Source organism: Aplosporella prunicola (genome assembly GCF_010093885.1).
Source record: "Aplosporella prunicola CBS 121167 unplaced genomic scaffold K452scaffold_10, whole genome shotgun sequence".
In the NCBI taxonomy this organism is placed as follows: domain Eukaryota; kingdom Fungi; phylum Ascomycota; class Dothideomycetes; order Botryosphaeriales; family Aplosporellaceae; genus Aplosporella; species Aplosporella prunicola.
This window is the reverse complement of record NW_022983538.1, coordinates 590,112-615,169: the sequence shown is the minus strand read 5'-3', so window position 1 is coordinate 615,169 and position 25,058 is coordinate 590,112. Positions and strand designations below refer to the sequence as shown.

At 54.0% G+C, this 25,058-nt stretch overlaps 11 protein-coding genes across 11 annotated transcripts; 5 read left to right on the top strand and 6 right to left on the bottom strand.

Annotated features, from left to right (window-relative positions):
• Positions 1–63: 63 nt before the first annotated feature.
• K452DRAFT_13401 (uncharacterized protein) lies at positions 64–909 on the top strand. Its single transcript, XM_033535318.1, has one exon. The coding sequence runs from the start codon at positions 311–313 to the stop codon at positions 767–769; it is 459 nt and encodes a 152-aa protein (XP_033398665.1). The 5' UTR covers positions 64–310; the 3' UTR covers positions 770–909.
• A 3-nt stretch (positions 910–912) lies between these two features.
• On the bottom strand, positions 913–2,307 carry K452DRAFT_286587 (glycosyltransferase family 32 protein). Its single transcript, XM_033540327.1, has 2 exons — positions 1,303–2,307; positions 913–1,248 (listed from the first exon to the last, which is right to left on the bottom strand). Exons 1-2 carry the CDS (start codon positions 2,095–2,097, stop codon positions 1,051–1,053), a joined length of 993 nt encoding a protein of 330 aa, XP_033398664.1. The 5' UTR covers positions 2,098–2,307; the 3' UTR covers positions 913–1,050.
• A 559-nt stretch (positions 2,308–2,866) lies between these two features.
• On the bottom strand, positions 2,867–3,768 carry K452DRAFT_286586 (uncharacterized protein). Its single transcript, XM_033540326.1, has 2 exons — positions 3,399–3,768; positions 2,867–3,341 (listed from the first exon to the last, which is right to left on the bottom strand). The coding sequence occupies exons 1-2, from the start codon at positions 3,597–3,599 to the stop codon at positions 3,048–3,050; spliced, it is 495 nt and encodes a 164-aa protein (XP_033398663.1). The 5' UTR covers positions 3,600–3,768; the 3' UTR covers positions 2,867–3,047.
• A 210-nt stretch (positions 3,769–3,978) lies between these two features.
• K452DRAFT_307845 (carbohydrate-binding module family 48 protein) lies at positions 3,979–5,741 on the top strand (the record flags this gene model as incomplete). Its single annotated transcript, XM_033543105.1, has 2 exons — positions 3,979–4,775; positions 4,895–5,741. 2 exons carry the CDS (start codon positions 3,979–3,981, stop codon positions 5,739–5,741), a joined length of 1,644 nt encoding a protein of 547 aa, XP_033398662.1.
• A 1,028-nt stretch (positions 5,742–6,769) lies between these two features.
• Positions 6,770–8,868, top strand: K452DRAFT_286584 (uncharacterized protein). The gene is made up of 2 exons (XM_033540325.1): positions 6,770–7,587; positions 7,647–8,868. Exons 1-2 carry the CDS (start codon positions 6,997–6,999, stop codon positions 8,439–8,441), a joined length of 1,386 nt encoding a protein of 461 aa, XP_033398661.1. The 5' UTR covers positions 6,770–6,996; the 3' UTR covers positions 8,442–8,868.
• Positions 8,869–8,912: 44 nt separating this feature from the next.
• On the bottom strand, positions 8,913–10,507 carry K452DRAFT_286580 (uncharacterized protein). The gene is made up of 3 exons (XM_033540324.1): positions 10,365–10,507; positions 9,497–10,308; positions 8,913–9,422 (listed from the first exon to the last, which is right to left on the bottom strand). Exons 1-3 carry the CDS (start codon positions 10,486–10,488, stop codon positions 8,976–8,978), a joined length of 1,383 nt encoding a protein of 460 aa, XP_033398660.1. The 5' UTR covers positions 10,489–10,507; the 3' UTR covers positions 8,913–8,975.
• A 340-nt stretch (positions 10,508–10,847) lies between these two features.
• Positions 10,848–12,464, bottom strand: K452DRAFT_357997 (uncharacterized protein). Its single transcript, XM_033546159.1, has 2 exons — positions 12,419–12,464; positions 10,848–12,358 (listed from the first exon to the last, which is right to left on the bottom strand). Exon 2 carries the CDS (start codon positions 12,351–12,353, stop codon positions 10,938–10,940), a length of 1,416 nt encoding a protein of 471 aa, XP_033398659.1. The 5' UTR covers positions 12,354–12,358; positions 12,419–12,464; the 3' UTR covers positions 10,848–10,937.
• Positions 12,465–12,675: 211 nt separating this feature from the next.
• On the top strand, positions 12,676–17,878 carry K452DRAFT_317836 (uncharacterized protein). Its single transcript, XM_033544105.1, has 2 exons — positions 12,676–14,726; positions 14,787–17,878. Exons 1-2 carry the CDS (start codon positions 12,806–12,808, stop codon positions 17,693–17,695), a joined length of 4,830 nt encoding a protein of 1,609 aa, XP_033398658.1. The 5' UTR covers positions 12,676–12,805; the 3' UTR covers positions 17,696–17,878.
• On the bottom strand, positions 17,831–18,327 carry K452DRAFT_13325 (uncharacterized protein). Its single transcript, XM_033535307.1, has one exon. The coding sequence runs from the start codon at positions 18,224–18,226 to the stop codon at positions 17,966–17,968; it is 261 nt and encodes an 86-aa protein (XP_033398657.1). The 5' UTR covers positions 18,227–18,327; the 3' UTR covers positions 17,831–17,965.
• On the top strand, positions 18,252–22,693 carry K452DRAFT_248585 (uncharacterized protein). The gene is made up of 2 exons (XM_033538104.1): positions 18,252–22,078; positions 22,133–22,693. The coding sequence occupies exons 1-2, from the start codon at positions 18,429–18,431 to the stop codon at positions 22,488–22,490; spliced, it is 4,008 nt and encodes a 1,335-aa protein (XP_033398656.1). The 5' UTR covers positions 18,252–18,428; the 3' UTR covers positions 22,491–22,693.
• Positions 22,694–23,315: 622 nt separating this feature from the next.
• K452DRAFT_297460 (uncharacterized protein) lies at positions 23,316–24,777 on the bottom strand (the record flags this gene model as incomplete). The annotated part of the gene is made up of 3 exons (XM_033542028.1): positions 23,316–23,509; positions 23,609–23,893; positions 23,973–24,777. The coding sequence occupies 3 exons, from the start codon at positions 24,775–24,777 to the stop codon at positions 23,316–23,318; spliced, it is 1,284 nt and encodes a 427-aa protein (XP_033398655.1).
• Positions 24,778–25,058: the final 281 nt, after the last annotated feature.

Here is a 25,058-nt window from a genome sequence, read left to right as displayed (position 1 = left end):
TCGGCTCCCCTGCACGTCAGAAATGCGGATAGGGGAAAGATGGTTGGCGCGCCAAGGCCGGGATTTGCGCCTTGAACGGTACGGTGAAGGGAGGGTCTCAGATGCTTGGCCGGCAAATTCAAAGGCTTGTGTGCGGTGCGCGGCGCCGGAAGGGGTCTGTTGGCAGAGGTCTAGTGGCCCCTTTACTGCATAGCAACCACACGCCCTGAGCCCTCACGGCGTCGCTGCCAGTGGCGCTTCCCACGGCGTTTCATGTGGTTCTACGCCCGACGCTAGAGCCTTCGATCCCTGAACCCGTCAACCACAACCTATGCCAACACCAGCCCGTCGCCGCTGTCCCCCAGATGCGCTCGTATCTCGGGAAAATCTCCCGCGGCCATCGTGCCTTTCCCGACGTGCCCGAGTCCGACTGCTCTGCACAAACGTGACAACTTACGCATGTAGTAGGTGGTCGCTGCGGCATCCATGTCTCTCACCGCGTCCGGCCACCCCTGTTAATCACCACCGCCGCGTCCGGCATGGGCCCGCCCGACCTTCTTTCTCCGAGTCCCGTCACGCGCGGAATGTTTCAAAAAAGCTCGTCCGACGTGACCGTCGTGGGCCACGCGCTCAAATTACAAAGGCATGTACATATAACGACTCAGCCCTGCCCCTTCCCATAAGAAGGAAAAAGAAAAAAAAAAAAAAATATCAAAGTCATCTGTACAACCCTCGGCGGTGTGTACTCGTAAACCCCCATATGAACTCCTTTGAAAGTCTTGTTCACTAAGACTGCTGTACCCCTGTCATTCTCGTAGCCGAGCCTGCTAACGCCAATCAACCAGGGTAAAGTCTGACCTCCTTGCTCATCGAAGCGACTGCGCTGTTGAAAAAAAAAAAAACACCACAAAAACAGCAAATAGATTATATAAGTAGGGGGAGGGGGAGAAAATGTAAGCAAGAAGCGGTTGGAATTCGAGTGCCTGCGAGTTCCTGGGCCTCCCCTCGCAGGCCATTGGCCTAAGCGGACGTGGATATGACGTCAACATCTGGCGCGACCAATGGACGCGCTCAGACCTTGTGGTCCCGGGCCACGAGCTCGTAGTCGATATCGTCGTGGTGGATTGTGCGAGAAAATGGGAGGAAACGTGCGATACCGCCCCTCCTGCTCTGGTGGGACATGCAGCGGTAGAACCACCAGATGCCTCCAATCAGAGAGAAACCGAGGACAAAGCCCAGAACGGTAAGAAGGAACCAGTGGCGAGCCATCTAGAAAGCCATTAGCATTCGAGCGCACGCGTCTACAACGGGAAGACCACTAACCCAGAAGATGAGCTGGACATCCGTACCATGCCAGCTGTTTCCAAGGTGATGCGTGAAGAAGCTCCAAGGATGGTTATTGTATTCGTCTCCAAAGAGAACGCGAATTCTGTCGTCTTCGATAGGACCCTCACCGTTGTAATGCCTCCAAATGATGCTAAGGAAGAGTGGACCGGTCGAGCCCATGACGGTGATATATGGAAGCAGCCAGTTACGGTTGTATTTAGGAAGAGAGTCGATCACGCGCAGGAAAAACGGGTGACGAGGAACGGCACCCATAGCGTCGTTTGAAATACCAGTTGGGACAGTGCGGCGAACCCAGGCAGGGTAGGAGAGCAGCGGGTCAAGGCGACGCTGGCATCCATCATCGAGATCAATGTAGATACCGCCGTAGTGCGCCAGGATGAAGTAGCGGATCGAATCGGCGCGCTGAATCGGGAACTCGTAGCCATCAAACGTCTCCAGGAACCATGGGTACTCGGCGGCAATAAACTCGCGCGCCTTCTTGTCCGTCCAGAGCTTGTATTCGTAATCTTCATGCAGGTCGATGCAGCTTTGCTGCGCCTCTTGCCAGCGCAGCGGAATGCTCTCGTTGATGTAGGTCTGGTGGATGATCTTGGGAATCAATTGCGGTCTTTCACTGATGGCGTCAGAATTAGGGGCTGGCAGTTCGGCGCGCGAGATTCGATCCTCGGAGCCATCGACGACGAGGAGAGAGAGAAGCGTCCAGACGCTGCGGACGAGGAGACCGATTACAAGAACATTTATGATGAAGAAGACGAGGACGCCTCTCCGCATGGTTGTGGTGGCGTGGTAGAAATGGGGTATTAAAGAGTACGGCCGTCGAAACACTCAAGTGGGGGCAAAGCCGTGGAAGGAGCGTCGAAAGTATTAGGCGGCCGTTCAGTGGGAGGCCATGGAACGGGGTGATGGAGTTGAGAGAGAACGAAGGAGCTCTGGGTGTTTGGGACAGAAATAAGAGTGGATGTAGAAGAAGGCTGGCCAAGGAGGGCGGCTGTGCAAGGTTCACACGCAATGCAAGCGCGTGTGGGCAGAAGGGAAATTGCGTTAGCCGGACCCTGGCGGGGGTCCAGGCTGTGCATCCTGGCATCCAACGCCCAACCTCGCTGGCAAACATGCGACATGCAGGTACGAGTACACTGTGGCTGACCGTCGGCGCTGTCTGATCTTCCCCACGGTCTGACGCTCAGTTGGTACCGTATGCGTGGCTCCGTGACGCCGCCACTGCCCGCGCTGCGACACTACTTTCGAGTCCACCACGTAAATTCGGCGTAATCGTATTCGTCCCAACACGCTAGCCCCCAGCGGTGATGAATTCTGGAGAGCACCCTCCCCCACTCAAGTACATAGAGTGTCACAGGATAAATGTATGGGGCTTGGGGCCGAAACAATGTCTCACGAGGATGAGCCGCTTCATGTGCTGATCTATGAAAAGCGATTACGAATGCACGCACTCGACCGCCGCAATTGCGCCAAGGCATTGAGGGCTGCGAAGACCACCGGCACGCCGTAGGGGGTGGTCGAAAGACCTGGTCATTAAAATTCCGAACCCTTTTTGATAGACGGCGCAAGACTTCTCTGAGCACACTGTATGTAGGTCTACTGCAGATAACTACTATCCTCGGTGCGATACTCTTAACCGAATATGATTATAAAATGGTGGTAATCGGCCACGATGAATATTATTACTGTGATCGTAGCATGCCGGCACTTGTCCAGAAAAGCCATTAAGATTCCGAAGTATCTTCTTCTAGAATGGTCTGGCTCAGTAAGTTCCGTTGCCTCAAGACCCCGCTCTGTCTCATCGGCTTGAAGTTTCCAATCGAGACGGCCGGGTCATTGTAGTCTTGCATCGATTTCCTCTTCTGTCGTGCAGCTCTGTACTCAGCCGGCGTTCGCCCAACAGGGCGGTCAGGAGACTCCAGGTTCAGTGCTGACTGAATGAAGCTTGAGAAGAAATACAGGATACAGCCCGCGATGATTCCAACAATACCAGCAACGCCAAGATAGACGTACAGAGTCTGTTGATTGTTCCATGTTAGCAGTGCAGACTCGGTCGCGCTCGCACCCTGCCTTACCTCGAGTTTGGCCAAAGTGCGGAACGGCAGCATGGCTGCTTGCGACATGAAGTGGCCGAGATGGAAAAAGGGCAAGAGGACGAATCGCGTGCCGTGCCAGACGGGCGAGACAGCCACAAGGAGCAATTGGAGGAGGGCGTAGACAGGGAGGACTAGGAGATAGTAGAGAACGGCCCAGAGAAAGGCAACGGCTGGGTTCATGGCTACGGCTACGGCATCAGCATCAGCGAGGCGCCGATGCACGACGGGCAGAGGCAGTGAAATGCGTGGTCATGTGTCGCGCGCGAAAAGGAAAGCACCATACCGGGAGGGTCCAGGTGACTCAATTGATGTCTCGTCGCAGCCCCAGCGCCTTTCAGTTGCATCCTCCAAGAGCGAAAGATGTTGGATGCGACGCGGGTGGGAGTCGGGGACGGTGACGACTTGCGGCGGGTGCGTCGCCCGATCCATGTCGGCCTGGGGGAGACCCACTGCTGCTCCCCACTGCACCGCCCGCCGCACTTCTCTATGTTCGCTTCAACGCCCTGCCCGCCGAGACACAGTAGCAGACGCAACACGGGCCCCGGCTTGACCGTCGGCCATGGGAAACACGCCGTCGTCATCTTCCCGCCAGCACGGCGGCAGCACGCCGCAGTCGCCAGCTTATCATGAAAGGGCAGGCTCAACCTTCGGCAGCGCGCCTGGCTCCAATGCGAGAAGGGAGCCGCGCCGGCGAGAGTCGATCCAGGCCCTCTCCAACGTCAAGGCCACTGCCGCCCCGCCCTCCGCCAGCCTCGAAAGCGCGACCGCGCATTCCACGACTGCCGCTCGAGGCCCCCTCCGACCTAGCTCTCGCGGCCGAGCCCAGACGGTAGCTACCCCACAGCTGAAGGCCGAAGACGCTGCCGCTCTGGAAAGGATGGGCAACGAACAGTCCCACCGGAAAGCCGGCTCGGCCGCCTCTTCGCCGCCCATCGAGCCCTCCCCCCTCTCTCGCCCCGTCGATGTGCCTGTCTTACGGCCTGACCTGTCCTCTGTTGACGCCGACTCCTCGCAACCAGATTCATACCACATGGGGGCCGCAACGTACAACCGGCCGCCGCGCCTGCCGCTGCCTATCCAAGAGGAGGTGCATACCCCGGGCTCTCCCATCATCTCCCCAGCAGACCTCACCTCCCCACTCAGCCCCGAAGACGTCGACGTTGTTCTGCCACGAAGAACGTCGGTTTTGAGCAACACGACCGCCGACGAGGACGACGTGGGCGATGAAAGTCTTGATGCAGATGCAGGACTGCGTCCAGCCGTACCCACCGTCATTGAATGGCTCGGCCCAGGCGAAAAGGTGTACGTGACGGGCACTTTTGCTGGATGGAATCGGAAGTACAGGCTACACAAAGAGTAAGTCGACAGATATTGCTTGTACATGGGCCACGGCCTTGGAAACATGCACTCCCCTGCACTTCCTAAAGACATTGTTTAGAAGACCGAATCGCACACATACTCATCGACAATTATAGTGGACCGAGCATGCATAAAGACGCCTTCTCCGCCACCATAAATCTCCAGCCTGGCACGCACCATCTCAAGTTTCTCGTCGACGGAGAAATGCAGCTTTCCCCTATGCTTCCTACCGCCGTGGACTTCACAAACATCTTAGTCAATTATCTCGAGGTGTCGCCGGACGATCTTCCCGCGACCCAACCAAGCGAGCCCGTAAACGTACCCGGAAAAGAACCCCAGTCTGACACACAACCTGAATTGTGTGCTCCACCGGGTGTCTATCCTCCTCAGGTTCTTCCCCCTACCCCCGAATTGAGGCCTGTGGGAGAAAGCACGACAGCGCCGCCTGTGCCGGCGCCTGAAACTAGCAAACCCATACCCGTAGCCCCCGCGCCCCCTAAACAGTACCATAGTGCTATTCCTCGCTACCTGGCAGACCTGGATGCCGAAGAAGATTCGTCACGAGCTGCACGAGCGAGCGCAGTCATGAACACGACTCCAATGCCGCCTTCTCTCCCCGTGATGCTTAGCAAGAGCATTCTTAATGGCAGTACGCCAATGAAAGACGACAGCAGCGTACTCAACATGCCGAATCACACTGTACTCAACCATCTTGCCACGAGCAGCATCAAGCATAACGTGCTGGCAACTAGCGCGACAACGCGGTACAAGCGAAAGGTAGGGTTTTGGGGTTTCCCTGCTTGGGTAGCTTTGGAACGAGGAGACAAGGAACAAAGTTGGACTGACTGCCCAATTAGTTCCTCACGACCATCATGTACAAGCCCACAAGCGACACAGGAGAATGAGCCCATGGCGGTCTCTCCTGGGACCAGGGGAGTGAGCATCCATCCAGGGGCGGGTTAATGCACTAGCAGCATCACTAGGCACGCTGAACGTCACAAACTAGGACGGAGGTCATGACAGATCAGCGTTGCGGCGTCTTTATTCGTATAGAGACAGGCCTGGAAGAAGCAGAGGCGTGGAGAGGCCAAAAGGTTCGCTTCTTGTCCAGATGAAATGCATAGTTTGAATGGCATGGGTCCTTGGTTTCTGCTGACGCTTCAGGCGGCGGCGGCGGCGGCGGTAGCGGTGGCTGCAGGCCCTCCCGGACGGACGGGCAGGACGAGGCGGAAGATGCAGCGAGACGCTCCGTGCTGAAGCGGGCGGAATGTGGTGCCTACCTTTGCAAACGTATTGTAGAAACGTCGCGTTGGGGCTATCTTGGCGCGCCGTAGCCGAAAGGCGCGGTGACCTTGCGCTCGGGCGGTCTGGCGCTCCAACACAGTTTCCTGCCCCCAGCACAACAGCGACCGGCCACCGCGACGCCGCTTCATCCATCGAAAACTCCACCACAACCCATCATGAAACTGGCCAGAGCCCGGCAGAACGCATCTTGAGCGACTTCGCTTTCATTTGACACGCTTCTCGCCCATTGTCGACCGCGTTGCCGTGCTCGAGTCGACACGTGCCGTCCCGCGGGGGATTCGCAAGGGGGTCGGGCAGCCTGTCGCTTCACCTCTGCCTTTTCGCGACCGGGCCGCCGCAGCGTTTTTGCCAAGACCATCACGCCCGCCCATTCGCTCATTCACCACACCACACGGCAGCGCTGCACTTTTTGTCACATGGAACCCTGATTCCACCAAAACCTTTGAGCCGCATCAATTATGACGCAACGCATTGCCGGCCAGCGCTTTCGCCAGCGCAAGCTGTCCACCAAGCAAAACTTGCACATCTTGCGCGAAAGTGATGTTGAGAACCTCGCCGACGACGAGGCCCAGCGTCACATCCCCAAGGTCGAGACCGGCGTCGAGAAGGGTGAGGAAATCGTAAGTTGCTTCCAGTCCTCACCTGCGTCACGTGCTGCTCACTCACCTCACCTTGCGACTCTCTCCCCGCAAAGTCCAACATTTTGACTCCATACTCTTAGGAACACCATCTTCAAGCCGTCATCAATGCCGCCGCTGTTGGCGGCAAGATCGGGCAGCTCTACATCCCTACTCCAGATGCTGTTTCCAGCAAGCTGAAGTATGACGAGCTGTATCCTCGGCGTTGGGTGCAGCCAGCCACCTACATTCGCTTTTCGTCCACCGTAGAAGACTGCAACGGTACCCAGTATTGCATGACCAGTGAGGACGATGCATTCTTGAAGTCGTTGAACGCGAAGAAACCCGCAACGGCCCAATGTTCCGAAGACCATTTCGAGGAGGCAATGGACTTCTTCGAGCGCATCTCGCACGAGAAGCAACCATTCGCCGCTGTAGACAACACCCCCGTTTTGCCGTACGAGGAAATGGAGAGCAGTTTCGACGAGACCGTTAGTGATCCGGCTCGGAAATATGCAAAGGACGTCTACGACCACTGGAAGCAGCAACGCCTGAAGCGCGGAAACCGCGATCTGATGCCCTCATTGAAGTTTGAGACCAACCTTGACACAGATGATGCGGACCCGTACGTATGTTTTAGGCGGCGCGAGGTCCGCCAAGCTCGGAAGACCCGTGGCAGAGACGCCCAGGTGACTGAAAAGCTCAAGAAACTGAGACATGAACTAGAGGAAGCAAGAAATTTGATGAACCTAGTGAAACAGCGAGAAGCATTGCGGAGGGAAGAGCTGGCAAATGACAGGCTTATCTTCGAGAAGAGAATGGAGGTTAAGGAGGTCAAAAGAAACCTCGGTATCAAAGGCGAAGATGAAGACCTCATCAACCAAAAGGTGCGTGCTTGTCAATCCGAGCTTCATAAGAGAACTGAACTTACTGATGGTTGCTCCAGCCAGCACCAAAGCCCAAGCCCAAGCTCGATGCAAGTGCCATCCAGCGTGGCGTGCCTGGTATGGTATCGAAACCTCAACTCTCGCGTGTGGATGGCCGCCCTCTGGACAATGATCTCATCACTCTCGAGGAGCAAATTGCTAAGAGGGAAGATGAGATTACGCGGTCGATCGAGATAAACAAAGAAAAGCACCGCGAATGGAACAAACATTACGTGGATGTCACCTGGAGAGCAATAACGCCACCTTTGGAGGAGAATATCCAGCCTGCTTTTCGCACTGCCATCACACAATATTTGCCGACTCCTCCTGCATCGATCTCGTCGGAGGTTTCGGGAGACAATGCAAACTCTGGCAATATGGAGCCGAAGCATGGTGACAACGCTTTGGTTCGCTATGCCACTCCACCCCAGGAGACTTTTCAGGGACGACCTTCGTTTAGGCGAAGAACGGGCCGGGGTGGACGACTTATGATCGATAGGCGAGGGCTCAAGCGACCCGCAACTGATGACATCAATGATCGTGCAGCGGAACGGTACAAGTATGATCAGGACAGCGATGAAGAGGATTGTACAATTCCGATCGACTTCTACGCTGACGCAGCCATCAAGTACCGCATCATAATGGACAGAGCTGTGTCCAGGGAAGCTGCAGCACATGCAGCACAAGCGGCGCATGCGCAACAAGCAGCTGCAGCGCGCCGGAGCATCGGCGCGGCTGGAATGCAATCGGGGCAATCAGCACAGATGGCTCATCCGATACAACAGCAACAACGGATAGCCAACGGCCCAAGCTGAAAAGTCAGGCTCAACTGTTGCTGTCCCAGATTTTTGTTTGCCTCTTCATGCATGCAGCGTGGTGAATAAGAGACGTGCCGGATTCAGGCGCCACAAATCTGTTTACCACGCATCAACCCCCTCGGCATTCAATTGCCTATTGCTCTCCCGGCCAGCCTTCAATGACGATAACGATAGGATATACCATTGTCGAATCAGCGTTTTAGATTCTCGAACCGGTAAGCTGAAGCTTGTTATGTACAGTAATGGAAACCGGTTCGGAGGCAACTTTTTTTCTGAGGGGAGACGATTCCTGGATCGAGTCGAACAGGGCTTTTGGAAGTTCACCAGCCATTGCAGCGAGGCCCGAGACATGTAAAGTATCGACGATGGTGGAGCGGATGTGACGGAGGGCGAAATAATATCCCCAAAAAGCAGCATAGACTCGATTAGAGTCTGCCGGACCTGAGATTTTTTTTTTTTTTTTTTTTTCCTGCAGTGCTCGGGTGCACAACTTGCATCATGATGGTGACTGCGTTCGCTGATCTCGGAGGTTTACGCCGTTTTTCTCTTCTTCTGAAAACCGGAATCGCCACCCGGGGCACTTCTCTTCGCAGACTCGGAGCCCTGGCTAATGCTCTGCAGCAGAGCGTGTGCCTGCTCCAGAATCTCTTTCTCCCCAATTCTTACTGCCAAAGCCATGCTCTTTCGAATATCAGACACATCAGTAGCAGCGAGAGTTTTATCCTGCTCCAGGGACGTGGGATATTCTGCAGCGCGTTTGGCAATAATTTGTTCCAATAACCGAGCCATCTGCGGCGTCATGTCCGGTTTCGGAAGCTTGCCTTTGCTTTTCATTCTTTGGAAGTCCTTGTTGGGGAGAACCAATGAGGCAAGCAACAGGCACATTTCAGGACTAAACGCCGACTCGGGCTCTTCAGAAGGAATGCCAGTAATATCGTAGCCGGATTCAACGAGATCTTGATCCGCGAGATAATCAAGCTGGCAGCAGTCAGCACTCAGAATGTAATTATAGTTTTTTTTTCTTTTCTTTTCTTTTCTTTCTTTTGGCTTACCTTTTCCTGGAGCTCTTCGTCTGCCAGATTTGCTTCGGCTTGGACAATCTCAGCTATAAGCTGAGTCGAGACTTCTACCACGTCGTATTGCGCGTAATTCGGCGTGACGTAGCCATATCTACGAAGCAAATCACTTCTCGGCAGGGCTCCATAGTCGTTAAAGATTTCATCCCCCGCCTTAATATCGGAAACGGCTTCCATAGTCAGGGCCCCAGGACCATGGTGTAGACGGGCATTATTTCTATCAGCATCCGCATTGAGCATGTCCGCCAAAGGCACCATGCCCTTGGGCAGTGCTTCGTCTTCGTCTTCTGATGCGTAGCCCTCCTCGTCGACATTCTTGTTGGCTGATTCAGGTTCGATGTCGAAGGCGTAAGCCATTATCGTGGACCCCATTCGGTGTGCCAACTCCAAAAGCTCATGGTCGTTTACGCTGGTACCATTGTCGCTAGGGAAAAACACCTTGGCATGCCGACGGATGAGAGGAATCAAGTTCTCCCTGAAGGTTACATTTGCGTCGTCCTTCCCAATTTTCTCGGTCACGGCGCTCGCCTGCAACTCGGACAGCTCCTGATCACTCCAGAACATCAAGGTGTCAAAGTGGGCAGGCAGGATGTCAAAGTAGGGTTTCCAGGGAGTCTCAGAGCCACGCAAGTACTCGTAAATCATGGCCAGGATAAGGGCTTGCCACGGGTCGACATCGTCCACGACTTGCGGGAGAGCCGAAGAAAGGGCGGAGTTGGCGGCGCTGAGGACGGCTTTGCGGGGTATGCTGAAGAGAACCTCGCCTTCGTGGATATCTTGGGCGGCGACTGAGGCGAGGTATGAGCTTTGTAGGGCAGGCAGCGGGCAAAAGAGGGGAACTCACTGACACCTCGTCCGGCACCCCGATGCCGAAGGTCATGGAGGCTGATTTTGTCGGAGACGGTTGCGCCAGCCGAGGAGCGCAGCCAATCGACAAAGGCGGTCGACTTTTGCTCAAAGTCGTCCATGTTCGGGGGTTGGCGAGGGGAGGAGGTCCTGAGGTAATATTGCCGGGTGAAAGGCGTGCGATATGGCTCGGATGCACCGTTGTTCCCTGCGCGCGCTAGCGTGCTTATCGATTCGCTCCCGCCGCCGTTCCCCATCCGCCATCTCATCAGACTGCCAACGGCTCTACCAGTGAAGCGGGCGTGGTTCCATTTTTTAGCCATTCGCTCTGTGGTGTGATTGCATTATATATCACTAGCGACAGTAACGATATCCAAAGGGACAATGTCATCAAATAGACTGAGCATCATTTATGAATGCACAATGGTATTGCCCACGCCCCCCCAAAAAATAAAAACAAGCACCGACCGCATAAACCACAGCAGGTCGCCGGCCATGTACACTCCCAGACGCCTCCCAACCTGAACTAGCACTGTATCTCACTTTTGACCAATACGCCCTCCCTTCCATCTTACGGCAAAAATACTGGGTTCGTCTTCGCATTCTCTTTATCCTTTTCCCGCTCCCTTCTTTTTGCCTGAACACGCTCCATGGCAAGCCTCTTCCGATCTGCCTCAGTGCTGAGGCTATTCGGTACTGTGCTGATTGCGGCTGAATCCCGTACATTGGCCTGAGGCTGGAGCGACCTATCTGTCTTCGCTCTACTGGCGGGCACTCTTGCGTTGGTTTCTGCGGATACATTGCCAGTCTTGGCACCTCTTGATGATGACGCAGAAGCAGTTGCATTAACAGTAGCAGGTGGGTCATCTATCATCCACGTATCATCGATGGCTGGTTCATTCGCCGCCTTAGATTGGGAGCCGGCTGCGTTGCCTTTGTCCGTCCGCACATCGGCTGCAGAACGACCCAACTTCCTTGGGGATGCCCCATCTTTTGCCCTGGAAGTGCGGCGGCGGTTGGCTACGGGGGTACCTTCGTGTTGGATGCATTGCAGGCTAGCCACGCCACGCTCGAAGTCATCATAAGCATTCGCAGCCCGCGTTTCCGGGAGAGCCTTCGATGCTGATGACGATCCTGCCGATTTGGCAGATCCTGTCTTCGATCCCTCGTGCCCTGCCAGGCGTTGTTTCGATGTACCAGTTTCGGCTCTTAACTTAGCGATTTCTGCCATAGCCTCCCTCAATTGTTCTTTGTAATCTTTGTTGTTTTCTTCCAGCTCCCTTTCTCTTTGCCTGTGCTGCTTTCTCTCAGTTTCAAGTTTCTCTGCGAGCTCAGTAGCCTCGGCGTCCTTCTTCTTAGCATAATTTTTGGCCAACTGCTGTTTGGTGATCAGCTTCTTGACCTCCTTCTCACTTCTTTCTGTATATGATTGGAACTGCTCTTTCCAGTATCTCCCGGACTCGGATCGGGGCTCCATAACGTCAATAGTGATATCGCCGTCGTCCTTTGCTCTTGGCTTTGGTCTTGAAAGCTCCTTTTTCGATTCTTCAGCCTTTGTCGACTCCCGTACTTGATACAGCTTCTCGGTCAACTTGGAGCTCGAGCCCGGTCTCGTCTCCGGCAATGCATCGGTGGGGTTTTTCGGAGTCCACGGGCTAGGAAACTTTCCGGGGTAGTTGGTTGGCAAGCCGCTTTTCGCAAAAGTAGATTTCCTTCCTTCGTTGTCCACCACATGCGCACCAAAAGAAACAGTCTTGCGCCCCTTGGCCGTTCCGGGCGTCGACATGATTCCCCGCAAGGCGTCTTGGTCATGTGCGTCTTGTTTGTCTAGGCTTCTGCGTGCAGTCGAGGGCTTGTCGCTTTGGCGCACCGGCTTGACGGTGACTGGCTCGGTCTGATGAGGCGTGCCGAATATGGCATGCTTGAAGGCACGGACGGCGAAGACGGGAGCCGGAGTCTCTGGAGGTTCGATGTATGTCGCATCCATGGATTCTGCTTCGCCTTAGCAGGGAGAGCGAGCAAGAAACGGACAGGGGAAAGGAAGACGCGAACCTCGCTGCTCGTCCTGAGCGGAGCTCCCTCCGCCGGTGATCCAGTTGAACATGTTGTGTGGGTTGGGAGCTGGCCTAGGTAGGCAGGCGCATGTCGGGGCTTTGTTTACTCGGAGGTTGCGACTGCTTGTTTAGAGACAACATGCGCCGCCGGGTCGCTCACCGCCCGCTTATCGATAAGGCTTTGCGGCTGCCGAGGGACGCCAGGACGCGCCACTACGCCTGCCAACCTGCTTAGGTTCCATCTTCCCCACCATCCACAGCGCCTGACAATCCCCACATTCCTTTCATCATGTCCACAGTATGAAGGGCTGCAGCTTCGGCTGCATTCCTCTAGGTCTCACGAGTTTCCACCGGCCTAGCCCCTCAACCCTCGACACAGCCCATCATGGCACCTCCGAAAGCACCGTGGAATAAGATAGTGACCCCAGCAACGCCTTCCAAACATGTCAAGCCCCCAGTTCAAAGTCCTGCTGCTGCGCCTGGGTCGCCGGCAGCCGTTGCCCTGGCCAACTACGCACAGGCTCAGGACGAAGAGATCGAAGCCTTGAAGGCCATTTACATGGAAGACTATGAAGAAGTTGAAACAAAAGGCGCGTGGAGCAAGGCATCCGACAGAGCCTTCAACCTCGCCTTGAGAGCTCCCTCGGATGCCGAGACAACAGTCTTACTCTCTGTGAGATTTACCGCCACGTACCCGAAGACTGCACCCTTGCTCAAAGTCGAAAAATTCAATCGACTACGTGAAAAGAGCAAGAAGGAGATTGAGAAACTCGTCAAAGACAAGCCAAAAGACCTCCTCGGCGAAGTCATGATCTACGAGATTGCAACCGCAATTCAAGACGTCCTTGAAGACACTTTTATGGCCAGACAGCAGGATGCGGCCATGCCCAGTTTGGAGGAAGAGCGCGCGGTGCATGAAGCGGCTGCCGAAAGGCTTGCCAAAGAGCAAGAACAGCAAGAAATCAAGAAGAAGGAAGAAGAGAGGGCCGAAGAGGACCGCGTTCTGAAGCAAATGGTTGACGAGGAAATGAACAGACGCAAAGAGCAAAAAAAGAAGAGTAAACCAATAACCACATCGTCAACACACCTGTTGGCCGAACTGGGCTCAATCCCTATGTCAAAATTCCGTGAGGGCTCGGTGACGGACGTTTACTCTCTGCAAGCCACGTTGTCTCCCGGAACTGTGGCTCCACTCATACTGAAGCGGTCAGTGGTTAAGAATCACAACAACGAAGCACGTCTCAAGCGATTGATTGAAGATTTTGATGACTTGATGGGAGACTTAAAAAGAGTTTCTCACGAGCATGTTATTGGCATCCTGGACTTCAAAATCGACCGAGGTGTCGACGGAAAAGACTGGAATATCAGCGTTCTGACCGAGTTTGCCAACAAGGGTTCTCTATCAGAGATGTTCCATATTACAGAATCTTTTCCAGCGGACAAAGTTCGTGGATGGACAATAGAACTGCTTGAAGCTCTTGATTACCTTCATCGTAATGGTGTGGTACACAAGAGGGTACATGCAGCCAACGTACTACTTTGCCAACCCACATCCGGTAGTCCACCTTTTGTAAAACTAGCAGATGGCGGCTTTCAACAGACTCTGCACGATATCAAAACCCTTTCGCGAAACGTCTCCAAACTCGCTTCCGCAAGATCCGCATACTGGCTCCCTTCCGAACTCAGCCAGGACAAGAACGGCAAGCCATCTCGAAAAACAGATGTCTGGGATCTGGGTATCGTGTTTGTACAAATGCTCTTTGGCCTCGATGCACCGCAGAATTACAGTTCCCCAGACAATTTGATAGAAAAACTACAAGTTTCTGAGCCTCTTGAAGATATTATACGAAACTTTTTCAAAATGGATCCAAAGAAACGTCCTTCCGCGTTTGATCTGATACCTTCAGAGTTCCTGCGCAACAATGCGCCGATTTTCTTGGAGTCCTCGGCTCCCCAACGGTTACGACTCCCTTCCAGTAGCTCACTTCCAGTCAATGATCGTCGCTTGCGACGTGAGTCTTCGAGCTATGGGGGTGGTAGTTATAAGAGTGGCCCAATTTCTAGGTATGCCAATGAGTGGGTGGAAGCTGGCCGCCTTGGAAAGGGAGGTTACGGAGAGGTCGTCAAATCTCGCAACAAGCTCGATGGACGCATCTACGCAATCAAAAAGATCAAGCAGAATTCTGCTTCGGCTCTTACGGAAGTGCTTTCTGAAGTCATGCTACTTTCACGACTGAACCATCCGTATGTTGTCCGTTACTACACTGCATGGCCAGAGGATGACTACTCAAATGCTATTGACACCGGTAAGCCTAAACACTGAGCTGAGTTACTGGAAAAATCCAGACGACTGAATCTATCCTTAGAAACTGAAGAAGAATCAGTAGCTTTTACTGAAAACGCAGTCTCTGTTAGCGGACCAGATATTGAATTCGGCCGCAGTAATACAGGCGGTCTTGACTTCATCAGTTCCAGTGGTTATCCCAAAATCGAGTTTGGCAATGATAGCGAGGAAGAGAGTGTCTCTGAAGAAGACGATGATGACGAAATCAGCGACGATGAGTTAGATGAAAGCTTTTCTGATGAAGATGATGAGAGTAACAGCAAAAGCGATACCATCGACAGTAAGTCTCCGTTAAAACTCAAACGGACAATATCGAGCTCAAAGTCTCGCTCTGTCAAGTCAACATTGTACATCCAAATGGAGTATTGCGAACGGCACACGTTAAGGGATCTGATCAGAAAGGGATTGTACGATGACCCAGATGAAGCATGGCGCCTCTTCCGGCAGGTTCTCGAAGGTCTTGCTCATATCCACGGCCATGGGATAATCCATCGAGACTTGAAGCCTGATAACGTCTTCATCGATGTCGCTAATAACCCCCGCATTGGCGACTTTGGTCTGGCTACGAGTGGGCAGTACCAGGTTGCTGACAAGGCTGCCATGACCGGTAGCATGATAAGCAATCCAGATGGCGATATGACGCGCAGTGTTGGCACCGCCCTTTATGTCGCTCCTGAACTGAGGTCTGGAGTTGGTGGGAGTTACAACGACAAAGTTGACATGTATTCCCTCGGCATAATATTCTTTGAAATGTGCCATCCTTTGAAAACAGCTATGGAAAGGGACCATATCATCCGCCAACTTCGGGAAAAGGAGCATAATCTACCACCGACATTCAACGCATCTGAAAAGGCTTTGCAAGGGAGTATCATCAGCTCTTTGATCAGTCACAAGCCGAGCGAGCGCCCAAGCAGTGCCGAGCTACTTCGCAGCGGCAAGCTACCACTTCAAATTGAAGATGAGACGGTTCGTCTGGCTCTTCAAAGTCTATCAGACCCAAATTCGCCTTATTACCACAAAATGTTGTCTGCGCTCTTTGCCCAAGGTCAGGACAAACAAGTTAAGGATTTTGCGTGGGATTTGGGGCAGTCTAATGGTTTCCATGAGCAAAAGGCCACAGACTTGATGCTGCAATCTATGGTCGAGGATAAGCTTACAGTAGTCTTCAGGAGGCATGGCGCTGTGAAGTCTCGAAGGCAATTACTTTTCCCGAGATCAGCTCATTACGTGGATCAAAATGTCGTACAACTCTTCGACGCCTCTGGGACCCTAGTCCAACTACCCTACGACTTTACGCTTCCTTACGCCAGGACAATCGCTAGACACAAGCCCGCGGCGGAGAAAACGTATACCATTGGTCAAGTCTACCGCGACACTTATTCCGGAGGCGCGCCTCTCAGCAACGGAGAGGCTGATTTCGACATCATCTCTTACAACAGTCTCGACCTTGCACTCAAGGAAGCCGAGACCATCAAAGTTATGGACGAAGTCATTGACGAGTTTCCTTCGCTGGGCGCGGCACAACTTTGTTTCCATATCAATCACTCGGACCTCTTGGAACTGATCATGGATTTTTGCCGAATCAGCGTCCCACTCCGTCGTGCAGTCAAGGATATTCTCAGCAGACTTAACATCCGGCAGTGGACGTGGCAGAATATTCGTCATGATTTGCGCACCCCCACTGTTGGTGTTTCCTCTACTTCCCTTGATGAACTCGCCAAATTTGATTTCCGGGATACACCAGAGAAGGCATTTGCCAAGATCCAATCGGTGTTCGAAGGGACCGAGTATCTTGACAAGACCCATGCCATATTTGCGCACATGCGCACTGTCATCAACTACATGAAGAAGTTCAATGTCCGCCGCAAGGTCTACATCAGTCCTTTGAATGGTTGGAACGAGAAATTCTACGCCGGTGGCTTCATGTTCCAATGCATGTTCGATACCAAGCGGCGGGATGTGCTGGCTGCTGGAGGACGTTATGACCGTCTGATTGAAGAGCACCGACCGAAGGTTCAAGGACAATTTACTGGCTGCCACGCTGTAGGCTTGAGCTTGGGTTGGGACAGACTTGTCACTTCAATGACTCGGTTCCAGAAAGGGCCTAGTAAGAACAGCTTCCTAAAGAGGACTCAAGAAGATGATGGACACGAGAAATGGGCGACCCGTAGATGTGACGTTCTCGTTGCAAGCTTCGATCCGGTTACTCTCCGATCTACTGGAGCCAAGATGATCGGTGATCTTTGGGCGCATGACATCAGCGCCGAACTGGCCATCGACACCAGATCGCCGGAAGAGCTTCTCTCGCATTACTCTGAGGATAAGCATTGCTGGATAGTAATTATCAAGCACGACGCCATCAACACCGGCAAGCCCGATGTCAAAGTCAAGTCCTTGCTGCGCAAAGACGATACCGATCTCCGTAGTTCGGAGCTGCTCTCCTACCTCCGACAGGAGATTCGCGATCGCGAACACCGCGAAGGCTCCACGAGCAACCGTGCGCGTCTCACTCGGCTCAGCAACCAAACGGAGCAGATAACGCACAAGTCGGAAGAACGCAAGTCGAATGTGCAAGTGCTCCTCGCGCAGCATCGGTCGAAAAAGTCCAACAAATGGAGCATCGTCGAGGCCGCCCAAACACGAACACGCGAGCTCTTGAGTTCGTACGAAAACGGGCCCATCGCCGCGATTGAGACAAAGGACGAAATCCTGGAGTTGATTCGAGAGACGAGGCTCAGTGATGCAGACAGCTGGCGCCGGGTCATCCAAAGCGTGCCGTTGGCTGAACGCCAGTACTTGCAGGACTTGCTTGACATGCTGAGGAAGTATGCGCAGGTGTGGAGAGACGAGGGAGCACCGAACGAAGGGAGGATGGCTTTTGTGTACAATTTTAGGACGGGCAGTGAGGTGATGTATGATCTTGGGTTGTAAGTACCTTAGTGTGGGGGTGAGCGGGGGTCGGCATGTCGGTGAATTATGTCGGCGGTCGGCGGTCGGAGCGGGGCCGGGCCAGGCCCGATACCCTTGCCCCGCCCCAGAGGATCTGCCTGTGCATGTTTTCTAGAACAAAAAAGAGACGGCCACCACGGCGACGACGCCGACACCGACCAGCGGTGACCTCTTCCTTCCATTGCATTAACCTTGTTATTACCTACACGATTATCTACACGGCACAGACACACACAGCCCCTAAGATACACGTCAGCTCGTTGGCCCAACACTAATCGCAAGACTCATCAGGAAGCAAGCGAAGCTGTCGCTGGAGCCTAGTGGGTCTCGTGAAAAAGACCAAATCGGGACGTGTTGCGAGAGGCGCGGCCGGCCGTCTGTGGGCTGAGGGGGGCGGAACCAATTAGAGGCTAGAGATGGTACGAGCGGAGCTTCGGTTTCGCGTTGGTGCGTTCCCGGATCGCAGGGTTGCCGTGCACTAGCGTGCATAACCCTATCTCTAGACTGCCACATAATAAACAACCGGCGGCCTACCTGACGCCAGCTTACCTCCCTAATCACATTTGCCTGGCATACTTATTTTCCCTGCTCTCCAGTCTACCTACCTTAGGCCTGACAACATCCTCGCTTTTCCCTACCTACCCTACCGAATTCTTCAATACGCCTGCAGTTTCCTAACACAAGCACCGGCCAATACGGCCGCCCCGCCGCCACCATGGCCAACGACATCCATCATCACGACGGCTCCGAGAAGCATTCCAGCCACGCACCCTCCGAGCTGGACGACATTACCGTCGACAATGAAAAGACCCTGTCCAGCCAGGTCCCTGTGCCCGGCGAAAACCAGGTCGTCCATACGGCCAATCCCAAGAAGCTGGTCAAGGTCCAAGAAGAACAGTTGGACCCCATGGACCAATTGCCCGAGCATGAACAGGTCATCCTAAAGAGGCAGTTGGAGACCCCGCCCACCAAGGTGACCTACTTCACACTATATCGGTATGCCACGAGGAAGGACTACATCATCATGATTGTGTCCTCCATCTGCGCCATCGCCGCTGGAGCTGTCCTGCCTCTTATGACCGTTGTCTTTGGTTCCTTAGCAGGCACCTTCCAAGGCATGCTCTCGGGAAGCACGTCCACGAGCGATTTCAATGATGACCTGGTCCACTATGTCCTGTACTTTGTGTACCTTGGCATTGGTGAATTTGTGACCTGTTACATCTACACCGTCGGCTGGATCTATGTGGGAGAGCAGCTTTCATCGAGAATGAGGCAGGCCTATCTGGCCGCTATCCTTCGCCAGAACATCGGATACTTTGACAAGCTCGGTTCCGGAGAGATCACCACTCGCATCACAGCCGATTCCAACCTTGTGCAAGATGGTATTTCCGAGAAGGTCGGACTCGTCCTGCAGTCGTTGGCGACCTTTGTCACTGCCTTCATCATTGCTTTCGTTAAATACTGGAAACTCACCCTCATCATGACCTCCACCATCTTCGCCATTGTAGTGTCCATGGGCATTGGCTCCCAGTTCATCTTAAAGTACAACAAACAGTCCCTGGCATCGTATGCTTCTGGTGGTACCGTTGTGGAGGAGGTTTTCAGCTCCATCAGAAACGCCATCGCATTTGGAACCCAAGACAAGCTCGCACGCCAATACGACGAGCATCTCAGGGTGGCTGAGGGCTGGGGAAGAAAGACCAAGACCGCGCTCGCCTGGATGCTGGGAATGATGATGACGATCATGTACCTCAACTACGGTCTGGCCTTCTGGATGGGCTCAAGGTACCTCGTCAAGGGCGATATGACATTGTCCGACGTACTGACGATTCTGATGGCCATTATCATTGGATCTTTCTCTTTGGGACACGTTGGACCGTGGGTGCAATCCTTCACTACAGCCACGGCAGCGGCAGCGAAGATCTTCAGCACTATCGACCGAGTGTCACCTCTGGATCCGACCTCCAAGGAAGGCATTACACTTGAAAAGCTTGAAGGTAGAGTGGAACTCAAAGGTGTCAAGCACATCTACCCGTCCCGTCCGGAGATTACTGTCATGGAAGGGGTAGACCTCGTCGTCGAAGCTGGCAAGACTACGGCCCTTGTCGGTGCGTCTGGATCTGGAAAAAGTACCATTGTGGGGCTTGTCGAGCGCTTCTATGATCCTGTTGGGGGTATCGTTGAACTCGACGGACACAACGTACAGGATCTTAACCTACACTGGCTGCGTCAGCAAATCTCTCTTGTTCAGCAGGAGCCTGTCCTCTTCGCCACAACCATCTACAAGAACATTCGGCATGGTCTCATCGGCACTCCTCATGAATCCCTCCCGGAGGAACAGATTCGCGAGATGGTCTACAACGCGGCGCGCATGTCCAATGCGCATGATTTCGTGTCAGCACTGCCTGAAGGCTACGAGACCAATGTTGGTCAACGTGGTTTCTTGCTTTCTGGTGGTCAAAAGCAGCGCATTGCTATTGCTAGAGCGATTGTTAGTGATCCCAGGATTCTTCTCCTTGACGAAGCCACTTCGGCTCTGGACACCAAGAGTGAGGGTATTGTGCAAGCGGCACTCGACAGAGCTGCTCAAGGTCGGACCACCATCGTTATTGCGCATCGCCTGTCGACTATTAGGGATGCGGATAAGATCGTGGTCATGACTCAGGGTCGTATCGTTGAGCAAGGCACGCACAACCAACTTTTGGAACGCAGAGGAGCGTACTACAACCTTGTAGAGGCACAGAGGATCGCTGCTGCAAACGAAGGCAACACTGAAGAGGATATCACCCTGATTGAAGGAAACGATGAACAAGTAAAGGAAACAGATGGCGTAGTGGTTGACCCCGACGACGCAGTCACAGCGGAAAAACTGAACCGGACCCAAACAGGCAAATCCGAGTCCAGCCTGGCTCTTCAGAAGAGACAACGCAACGAAAAGGGGCCGCGTTACTCACTTTGGACGCTCATCAAGCTGATTGCCAGCTTCAACAAGAAGGAATGGTTGCTCATGGTCATGGGCCTTGTATGGTCCGTGATTGCTGGTGGTGGACAGCCCACTCAGGCTGTTTTCTTCGCCAAATCCATTTCGGCGCTGTCCAAGCCTCCGTCAGAGTACGGTCAACTTCGGTCCGATGCCAACTTCTGGAGTGCGATGTATTTGATGCTGGCCATCACACAGCTCATATCCTACACCGGCCAAGGTCTCTGCTTCGCCGTTTGCTCCGAGGCTCTAATTCATCGGGTTCGCGACTTGGCTTTCCGAACGATGTTGCGCCAGGACATTGCCTTCTTCGACCGCGACGAGAACAACGCCGGTGCCCTCACCTCATTCCTTGCTACCGAAACCACCAGCATGGCGGGTCTGAGTGGAGCCACTCTTGGCACGATCCTGACCGTGATCACAACTTTGATCGGCTCGATGTCTCTCGGTATTGCCATCGGCTGGAAGCTTGGTCTTGTGTGTACTGCGACAATCCCTGTTCTTTTGGCCTGTGGTTTCCTCCGTTTCTGGATCTTGGCCCGCTTTGAAGGTCGCGCGAAGAAGGCGTACGAATCGTCTGCCTCCTACGCTTGCGAAGCCACGTCCGCAATCCGTACGGTTGCCTCGCTCACCCGTGAGGATGACGTATGGGAAAACTACCATGATCAGCTTAACGCTCAAGCGGCTAAGAATCTGCGTTCGATCCTCAAATCGTCGGCATTGTATGCAGCATCGCAGTCTGGTATGCTTCTCTGCACGGCTTTGGGATTCTGGTACGGTGGAACCTTGATTGGGAGGAAGGAATACAACCTCTTCCAGTTCTTCTTGTGTTTCTCTTCTATCACTTTCGGCGCCCAGTCTGCCGGTACCATCTTCAGCTTTGCTCCCGACATGGGCAAAGCCAAGCACGCTGCCGAGGAACTCAAGACACTTTTCGACCGCAAACCAGAGATCGATACCTGGTCTCAAGACGGCGACAAGCTCCAGAGCGTGGAAGGCGAGGTCGAGTTCAGGGGAGTCCACTTCAGGTACCCCACTCGACCTGAGCAACCTGTACTGCGTGGACTGGACCTCACGGTTAAGCCTGGCCAGTATGTCGCTCTTGTTGGAGCTAGTGGATGCGGTAAGAGTACGACCATTGCCCTGCTTGAACGCTTCTACGACCCATTGGTCGGCGGTATCTACATTGATGGCAAGGAAATCTCGACTATCAACGTCAACGACTACCGCAGTTACATTGCGCTCGTTAGCCAAGAACCGACTCTGTACCAGGGCACCATCCGGGAGAACATCCTCCTCGGAGCGGACCAGGGGGACGTACCGGAAGAAGCTATTTTCAAGGCCTGCAAGGACGCCAACATCTACGACTTCATCATGTCACTTCCGTAAGTTTACTCTGGCACTTTTCTCTCATGATCATAGCTAACAGTGTCTTCCAGTGAGGGTTTCAACACTGTTTGTGGCAGCAAAGGTGCACTCCTTTCCGGTGGACAGAAGCAGCGCATTGCCATTGCTCGCGCCCTTCTGCGCGACCCGAAGATCCTGCTGCTCGACGAGGCAACCTCGGCTCTCGATTCCGAATCGGAGAAGGTCGTGCAAGCAGCCTTGGACGCAGCGGCCAAGGGCCGTACCACCATTGCTGTTGCTCACCGTCTGAGCACGATCCAAAAGGCCGACGTCATTTACGTTTTCGACGGCGGCAAGGTCGTCGAGGCCGGTACGCATAACGAGCTGATCACCAAGAAGGGCAGGTACTTCGAGTTGGTGAGCCTGCAGAGCTTGGAGAAGCAGCACTAGAGCACGGCGGTAGGTTACGCTTGGGCAATTTTTTGGTGGCTTGGTGGTAATAGGGGGTTTGCCCAGCGGATATTTTGTGCATGCGTCTGCTTCGGCTCAGCATGATGTGGCGTTGGTGATTTCAAATACCCTACTCTGATATTGCTAGTGTACAAGTTGTACGGCACGCAAACGACATGTCTCCACTTGTGGATGGATGGTTGAAAAAAAAAAAAAAAAAAGAACTAGATTTATGTAGTAATAGACTTTAATGAGAGATACTTATCATCCGATATACTTTGCCCTTGATCGTGTTGCTCTTGCATGGCGGTTTTCGAGGGCCTCGACGGCCATATTGATTCGGCTACTTACTTTCCGATGCAAGGCCGCAAGGATCCTCGTCTGTGCTCACAGCGATGAGCCAGAGCGTAGCATGATCCATAGCGTGTGTGAGAAGACGAGACGTGGGTCGTTCATGGAAGGCTTTGTGCCGAGGGAACGAGGGCATGCATAGCTAGTGTGAGTGTGGGTCTTTGTCCGGGAAAGGGGAGAGGATTAGTACGAGGGAGTGGATAGACGAGAGTTCAGGTTCGGTATTCTCTCATGGGTACGCGATGTGCTGGGTCTTTCAAGTCGCCAAAACCATCAAGGTGTCCAGAGTGTTATCGTCATAATTGCTCCTTGGATCGGCCTTCTTTGGGCCGTTTTCTTTCCTTTTCTCTTCTACATCAGGGTACCTACTGGTTGTTCATAGCTTCGTGTCCGCCGCGGCGGTGTACTACGCAAGGCCTTTTTTCAACATCCTCTTCACAACTATGTCCACCGCCTCTTGCTCGTCAAATTGCCTCATTTGAGGGCGCGGCCGGCAATATCCTTCCGGTATTGCATGCCGTCGAAGTGGATGCCCTCGACGCCCTTGTACGCCTTCTGCACCGCTTCTTCCAGCGTCGGGGCCCAAGCCGTTGACGCAATGACACGGCCGCCGGCAGTGACAAGAGTGCTGTCCTTCATGGCGGTCCCGGCGTGGAAGTGGACGGTGTCTGCGACTTTGTTAGTTTTTTTTTTTTTTTTTTTTTTTTTTTTTTTTTTTTTTTTTATGTTCGAGGTAGTTATGCTCGGGGAGGGAGTGGTCCACGCACCGTTTGGCAGCTCGTCCAGCTTCATTTCCGTCCCCTTCTTGTAGCTGCCTGGGTAGCCGCCTGCGGCTACGACGACGGTCGCGGCGGCCTTGCTGCCGACCTTGATCTCGTAGCCGCTCAGCTTGTTGTCAACGCACGCAAGCAAGACCTCAGCAAGGTCGCTATCCATTAGGGGCAGCAGCGACTGCGTCTCCGGGTCACCGAAGCGCGTGTTATACTCGAGAACCTTGGGGCCGTTCTTGGTCATCATGAGACCGGTGAAGAGGCAGCCAACCATCGGGTAACCTGCAACAAGCAGATGTTAGTTTGGGTCCGCATTTTGCGCAGGCTTGCTGAGAAACTTGCGCTTGTGATATCAACTCACCCTCCTTGCGCATGCCGTCTATCGTCGGCTGCAGAATAGTCTTGTGGATCTCGTCGACAACCTCCTTGGGTGCAATACGAGTAGGCGAGTAGGTGCCCATACCACCGGTGTTGGGGCCCTGGTCGCCATCGAAGATCCTCTTGTGGTCTTGCGCCGGGGGCAAGCTCTGGATGTTGGTGCCGTCGCTGAAGCTGAGGATGCTCAGCTCGTCGCCCTCGAGGAACTCCTCAATGACAACCTCATCACCAGCTTCGCCAAATTCCCGGTCCAGCATGATTTCCTTGAGCGCCTGGTGCGCCTCAGCCTTGGACTGGGGGATGATGACGCCCTTGCCGGCCGCGAGGCCAGAGGCCTTGATCACGACGGTGTGGTTGATGCTGTCCAGGTAGGCCGATGCCGCGCCGTGGTCGGTGAAGTTCTTGTACTCGGCCGTGGGGATGTTGTGCCTGTGCATAAAGTCCTTGGAGAAGGTCTTGCTGCCCTCCATGCGCGCGGCCGCGCCATTGGGACCAAAGCACTTGACTTCAGGCGCGAACTTGTTGAAGTGGTCGACGATGCCCGCAACCAGAGGCGCCTCGGGGCCTGGGATGAGCAGGTTCACATTGTTGGCCTTGGCGAAGAGGACGAGTCCGGCAAAGTCGTCGGCCTTGACAGAGTCGACGTTCTGGGTCCTCTTGAGCAGGCTGGTGCCGCCGTTGCCCGGGCAGACGTAGATCTGAGCGATGCGGGGAGATTGGGAGAGCTTCCAAGAGATGGCGTGCTCACGGCCGCCGTTGCCGACGATCAGGACGCGGGTATCAGCCATTGTGGTATTTTTTTATGTGTGCGTGTGTTGTGAGGTTTGACGCACAGGCTACCCCTCCATCTGCGGCAGAAAAAAAGTTGGCGCAGGTCCGATTGCGGGTCGCCCTGGTCGTGAGCGGCAGCGCACGCAGCAGTCAACGTGAACATGGAGCTGAATAGATGCTGGGCTTCATGGCGATGCAGCTAGACGCACAGATCGGTCTATAGACAGAGCCGTCGGTCCCCGCAGGCGTCATACGGACCAGAATTGTCGAGCGGCCAACTCCGATTGCGGGGCATTTT

Coding starts and splice junctions, on each gene's coding strand:
- K452DRAFT_13401 (XM_033535318.1), top strand. CDS start 311: ATGCCAACACCAGCCCGTCGCCGCTGTCCCCCAGATGCGCTCGTATCT.
- K452DRAFT_286587 (XM_033540327.1), bottom strand. CDS start 2,097: ATGCGGAGAGGCGTCCTCGTCTTCTTCATCATAAATGTTCTTGTAATC. Junction 1,249..1,302: donor ATGTCCAGCTCATCTTCTGG/GTTAGTGGTCTT, acceptor ATGGCTTTCTAG/ATGGCTCGCCACTGGTTCCT.
- K452DRAFT_286586 (XM_033540326.1), bottom strand. CDS start 3,599: ATGAACCCAGCCGTTGCCTTTCTCTGGGCCGTTCTCTACTATCTCCTA. Junction 3,342..3,398: donor GCACTTTGGCCAAACTCGAG/GTAAGGCAGGGT, acceptor AACAATCAACAG/ACTCTGTACGTCTATCTTGG.
- K452DRAFT_286584 (XM_033540325.1), top strand. CDS start 6,997: ATGACCAGTGAGGACGATGCATTCTTGAAGTCGTTGAACGCGAAGAAA. Junction 7,588..7,646: donor AAGACCTCATCAACCAAAAG/GTGCGTGCTTGT, acceptor TGGTTGCTCCAG/CCAGCACCAAAGCCCAAGCC.
- K452DRAFT_286580 (XM_033540324.1), bottom strand. CDS start 10,488: ATGGACGACTTTGAGCAAAAGTCGACCGCCTTTGTCGATTGGCTGCGC. Junction 10,309..10,364: donor GGGTGCCGGACGAGGTGTCA/GTGAGTTCCCCT, acceptor ACCTCGCCTCAG/TCGCCGCCCAAGATATCCAC. Junction 9,423..9,496: donor ACGAAGAGCTCCAGGAAAAG/GTAAGCCAAAAG, acceptor GACTGCTGCCAG/CTTGATTATCTCGCGGATCA.
- K452DRAFT_357997 (XM_033546159.1), bottom strand. CDS start 12,353: ATGGATGCGACATACATCGAACCTCCAGAGACTCCGGCTCCCGTCTTC.
- K452DRAFT_317836 (XM_033544105.1), top strand. CDS start 12,806: ATGGCACCTCCGAAAGCACCGTGGAATAAGATAGTGACCCCAGCAACG. Junction 14,727..14,786: donor CTCAAATGCTATTGACACCG/GTAAGCCTAAAC, acceptor ATCTATCCTTAG/AAACTGAAGAAGAATCAGTA.
- K452DRAFT_13325 (XM_033535307.1), bottom strand. CDS start 18,226: ATGTGGCAGTCTAGAGATAGGGTTATGCACGCTAGTGCACGGCAACCC.
- K452DRAFT_248585 (XM_033538104.1), top strand. CDS start 18,429: ATGGCCAACGACATCCATCATCACGACGGCTCCGAGAAGCATTCCAGC. Junction 22,079..22,132: donor GACTTCATCATGTCACTTCC/GTAAGTTTACTC, acceptor AGTGTCTTCCAG/TGAGGGTTTCAACACTGTTT.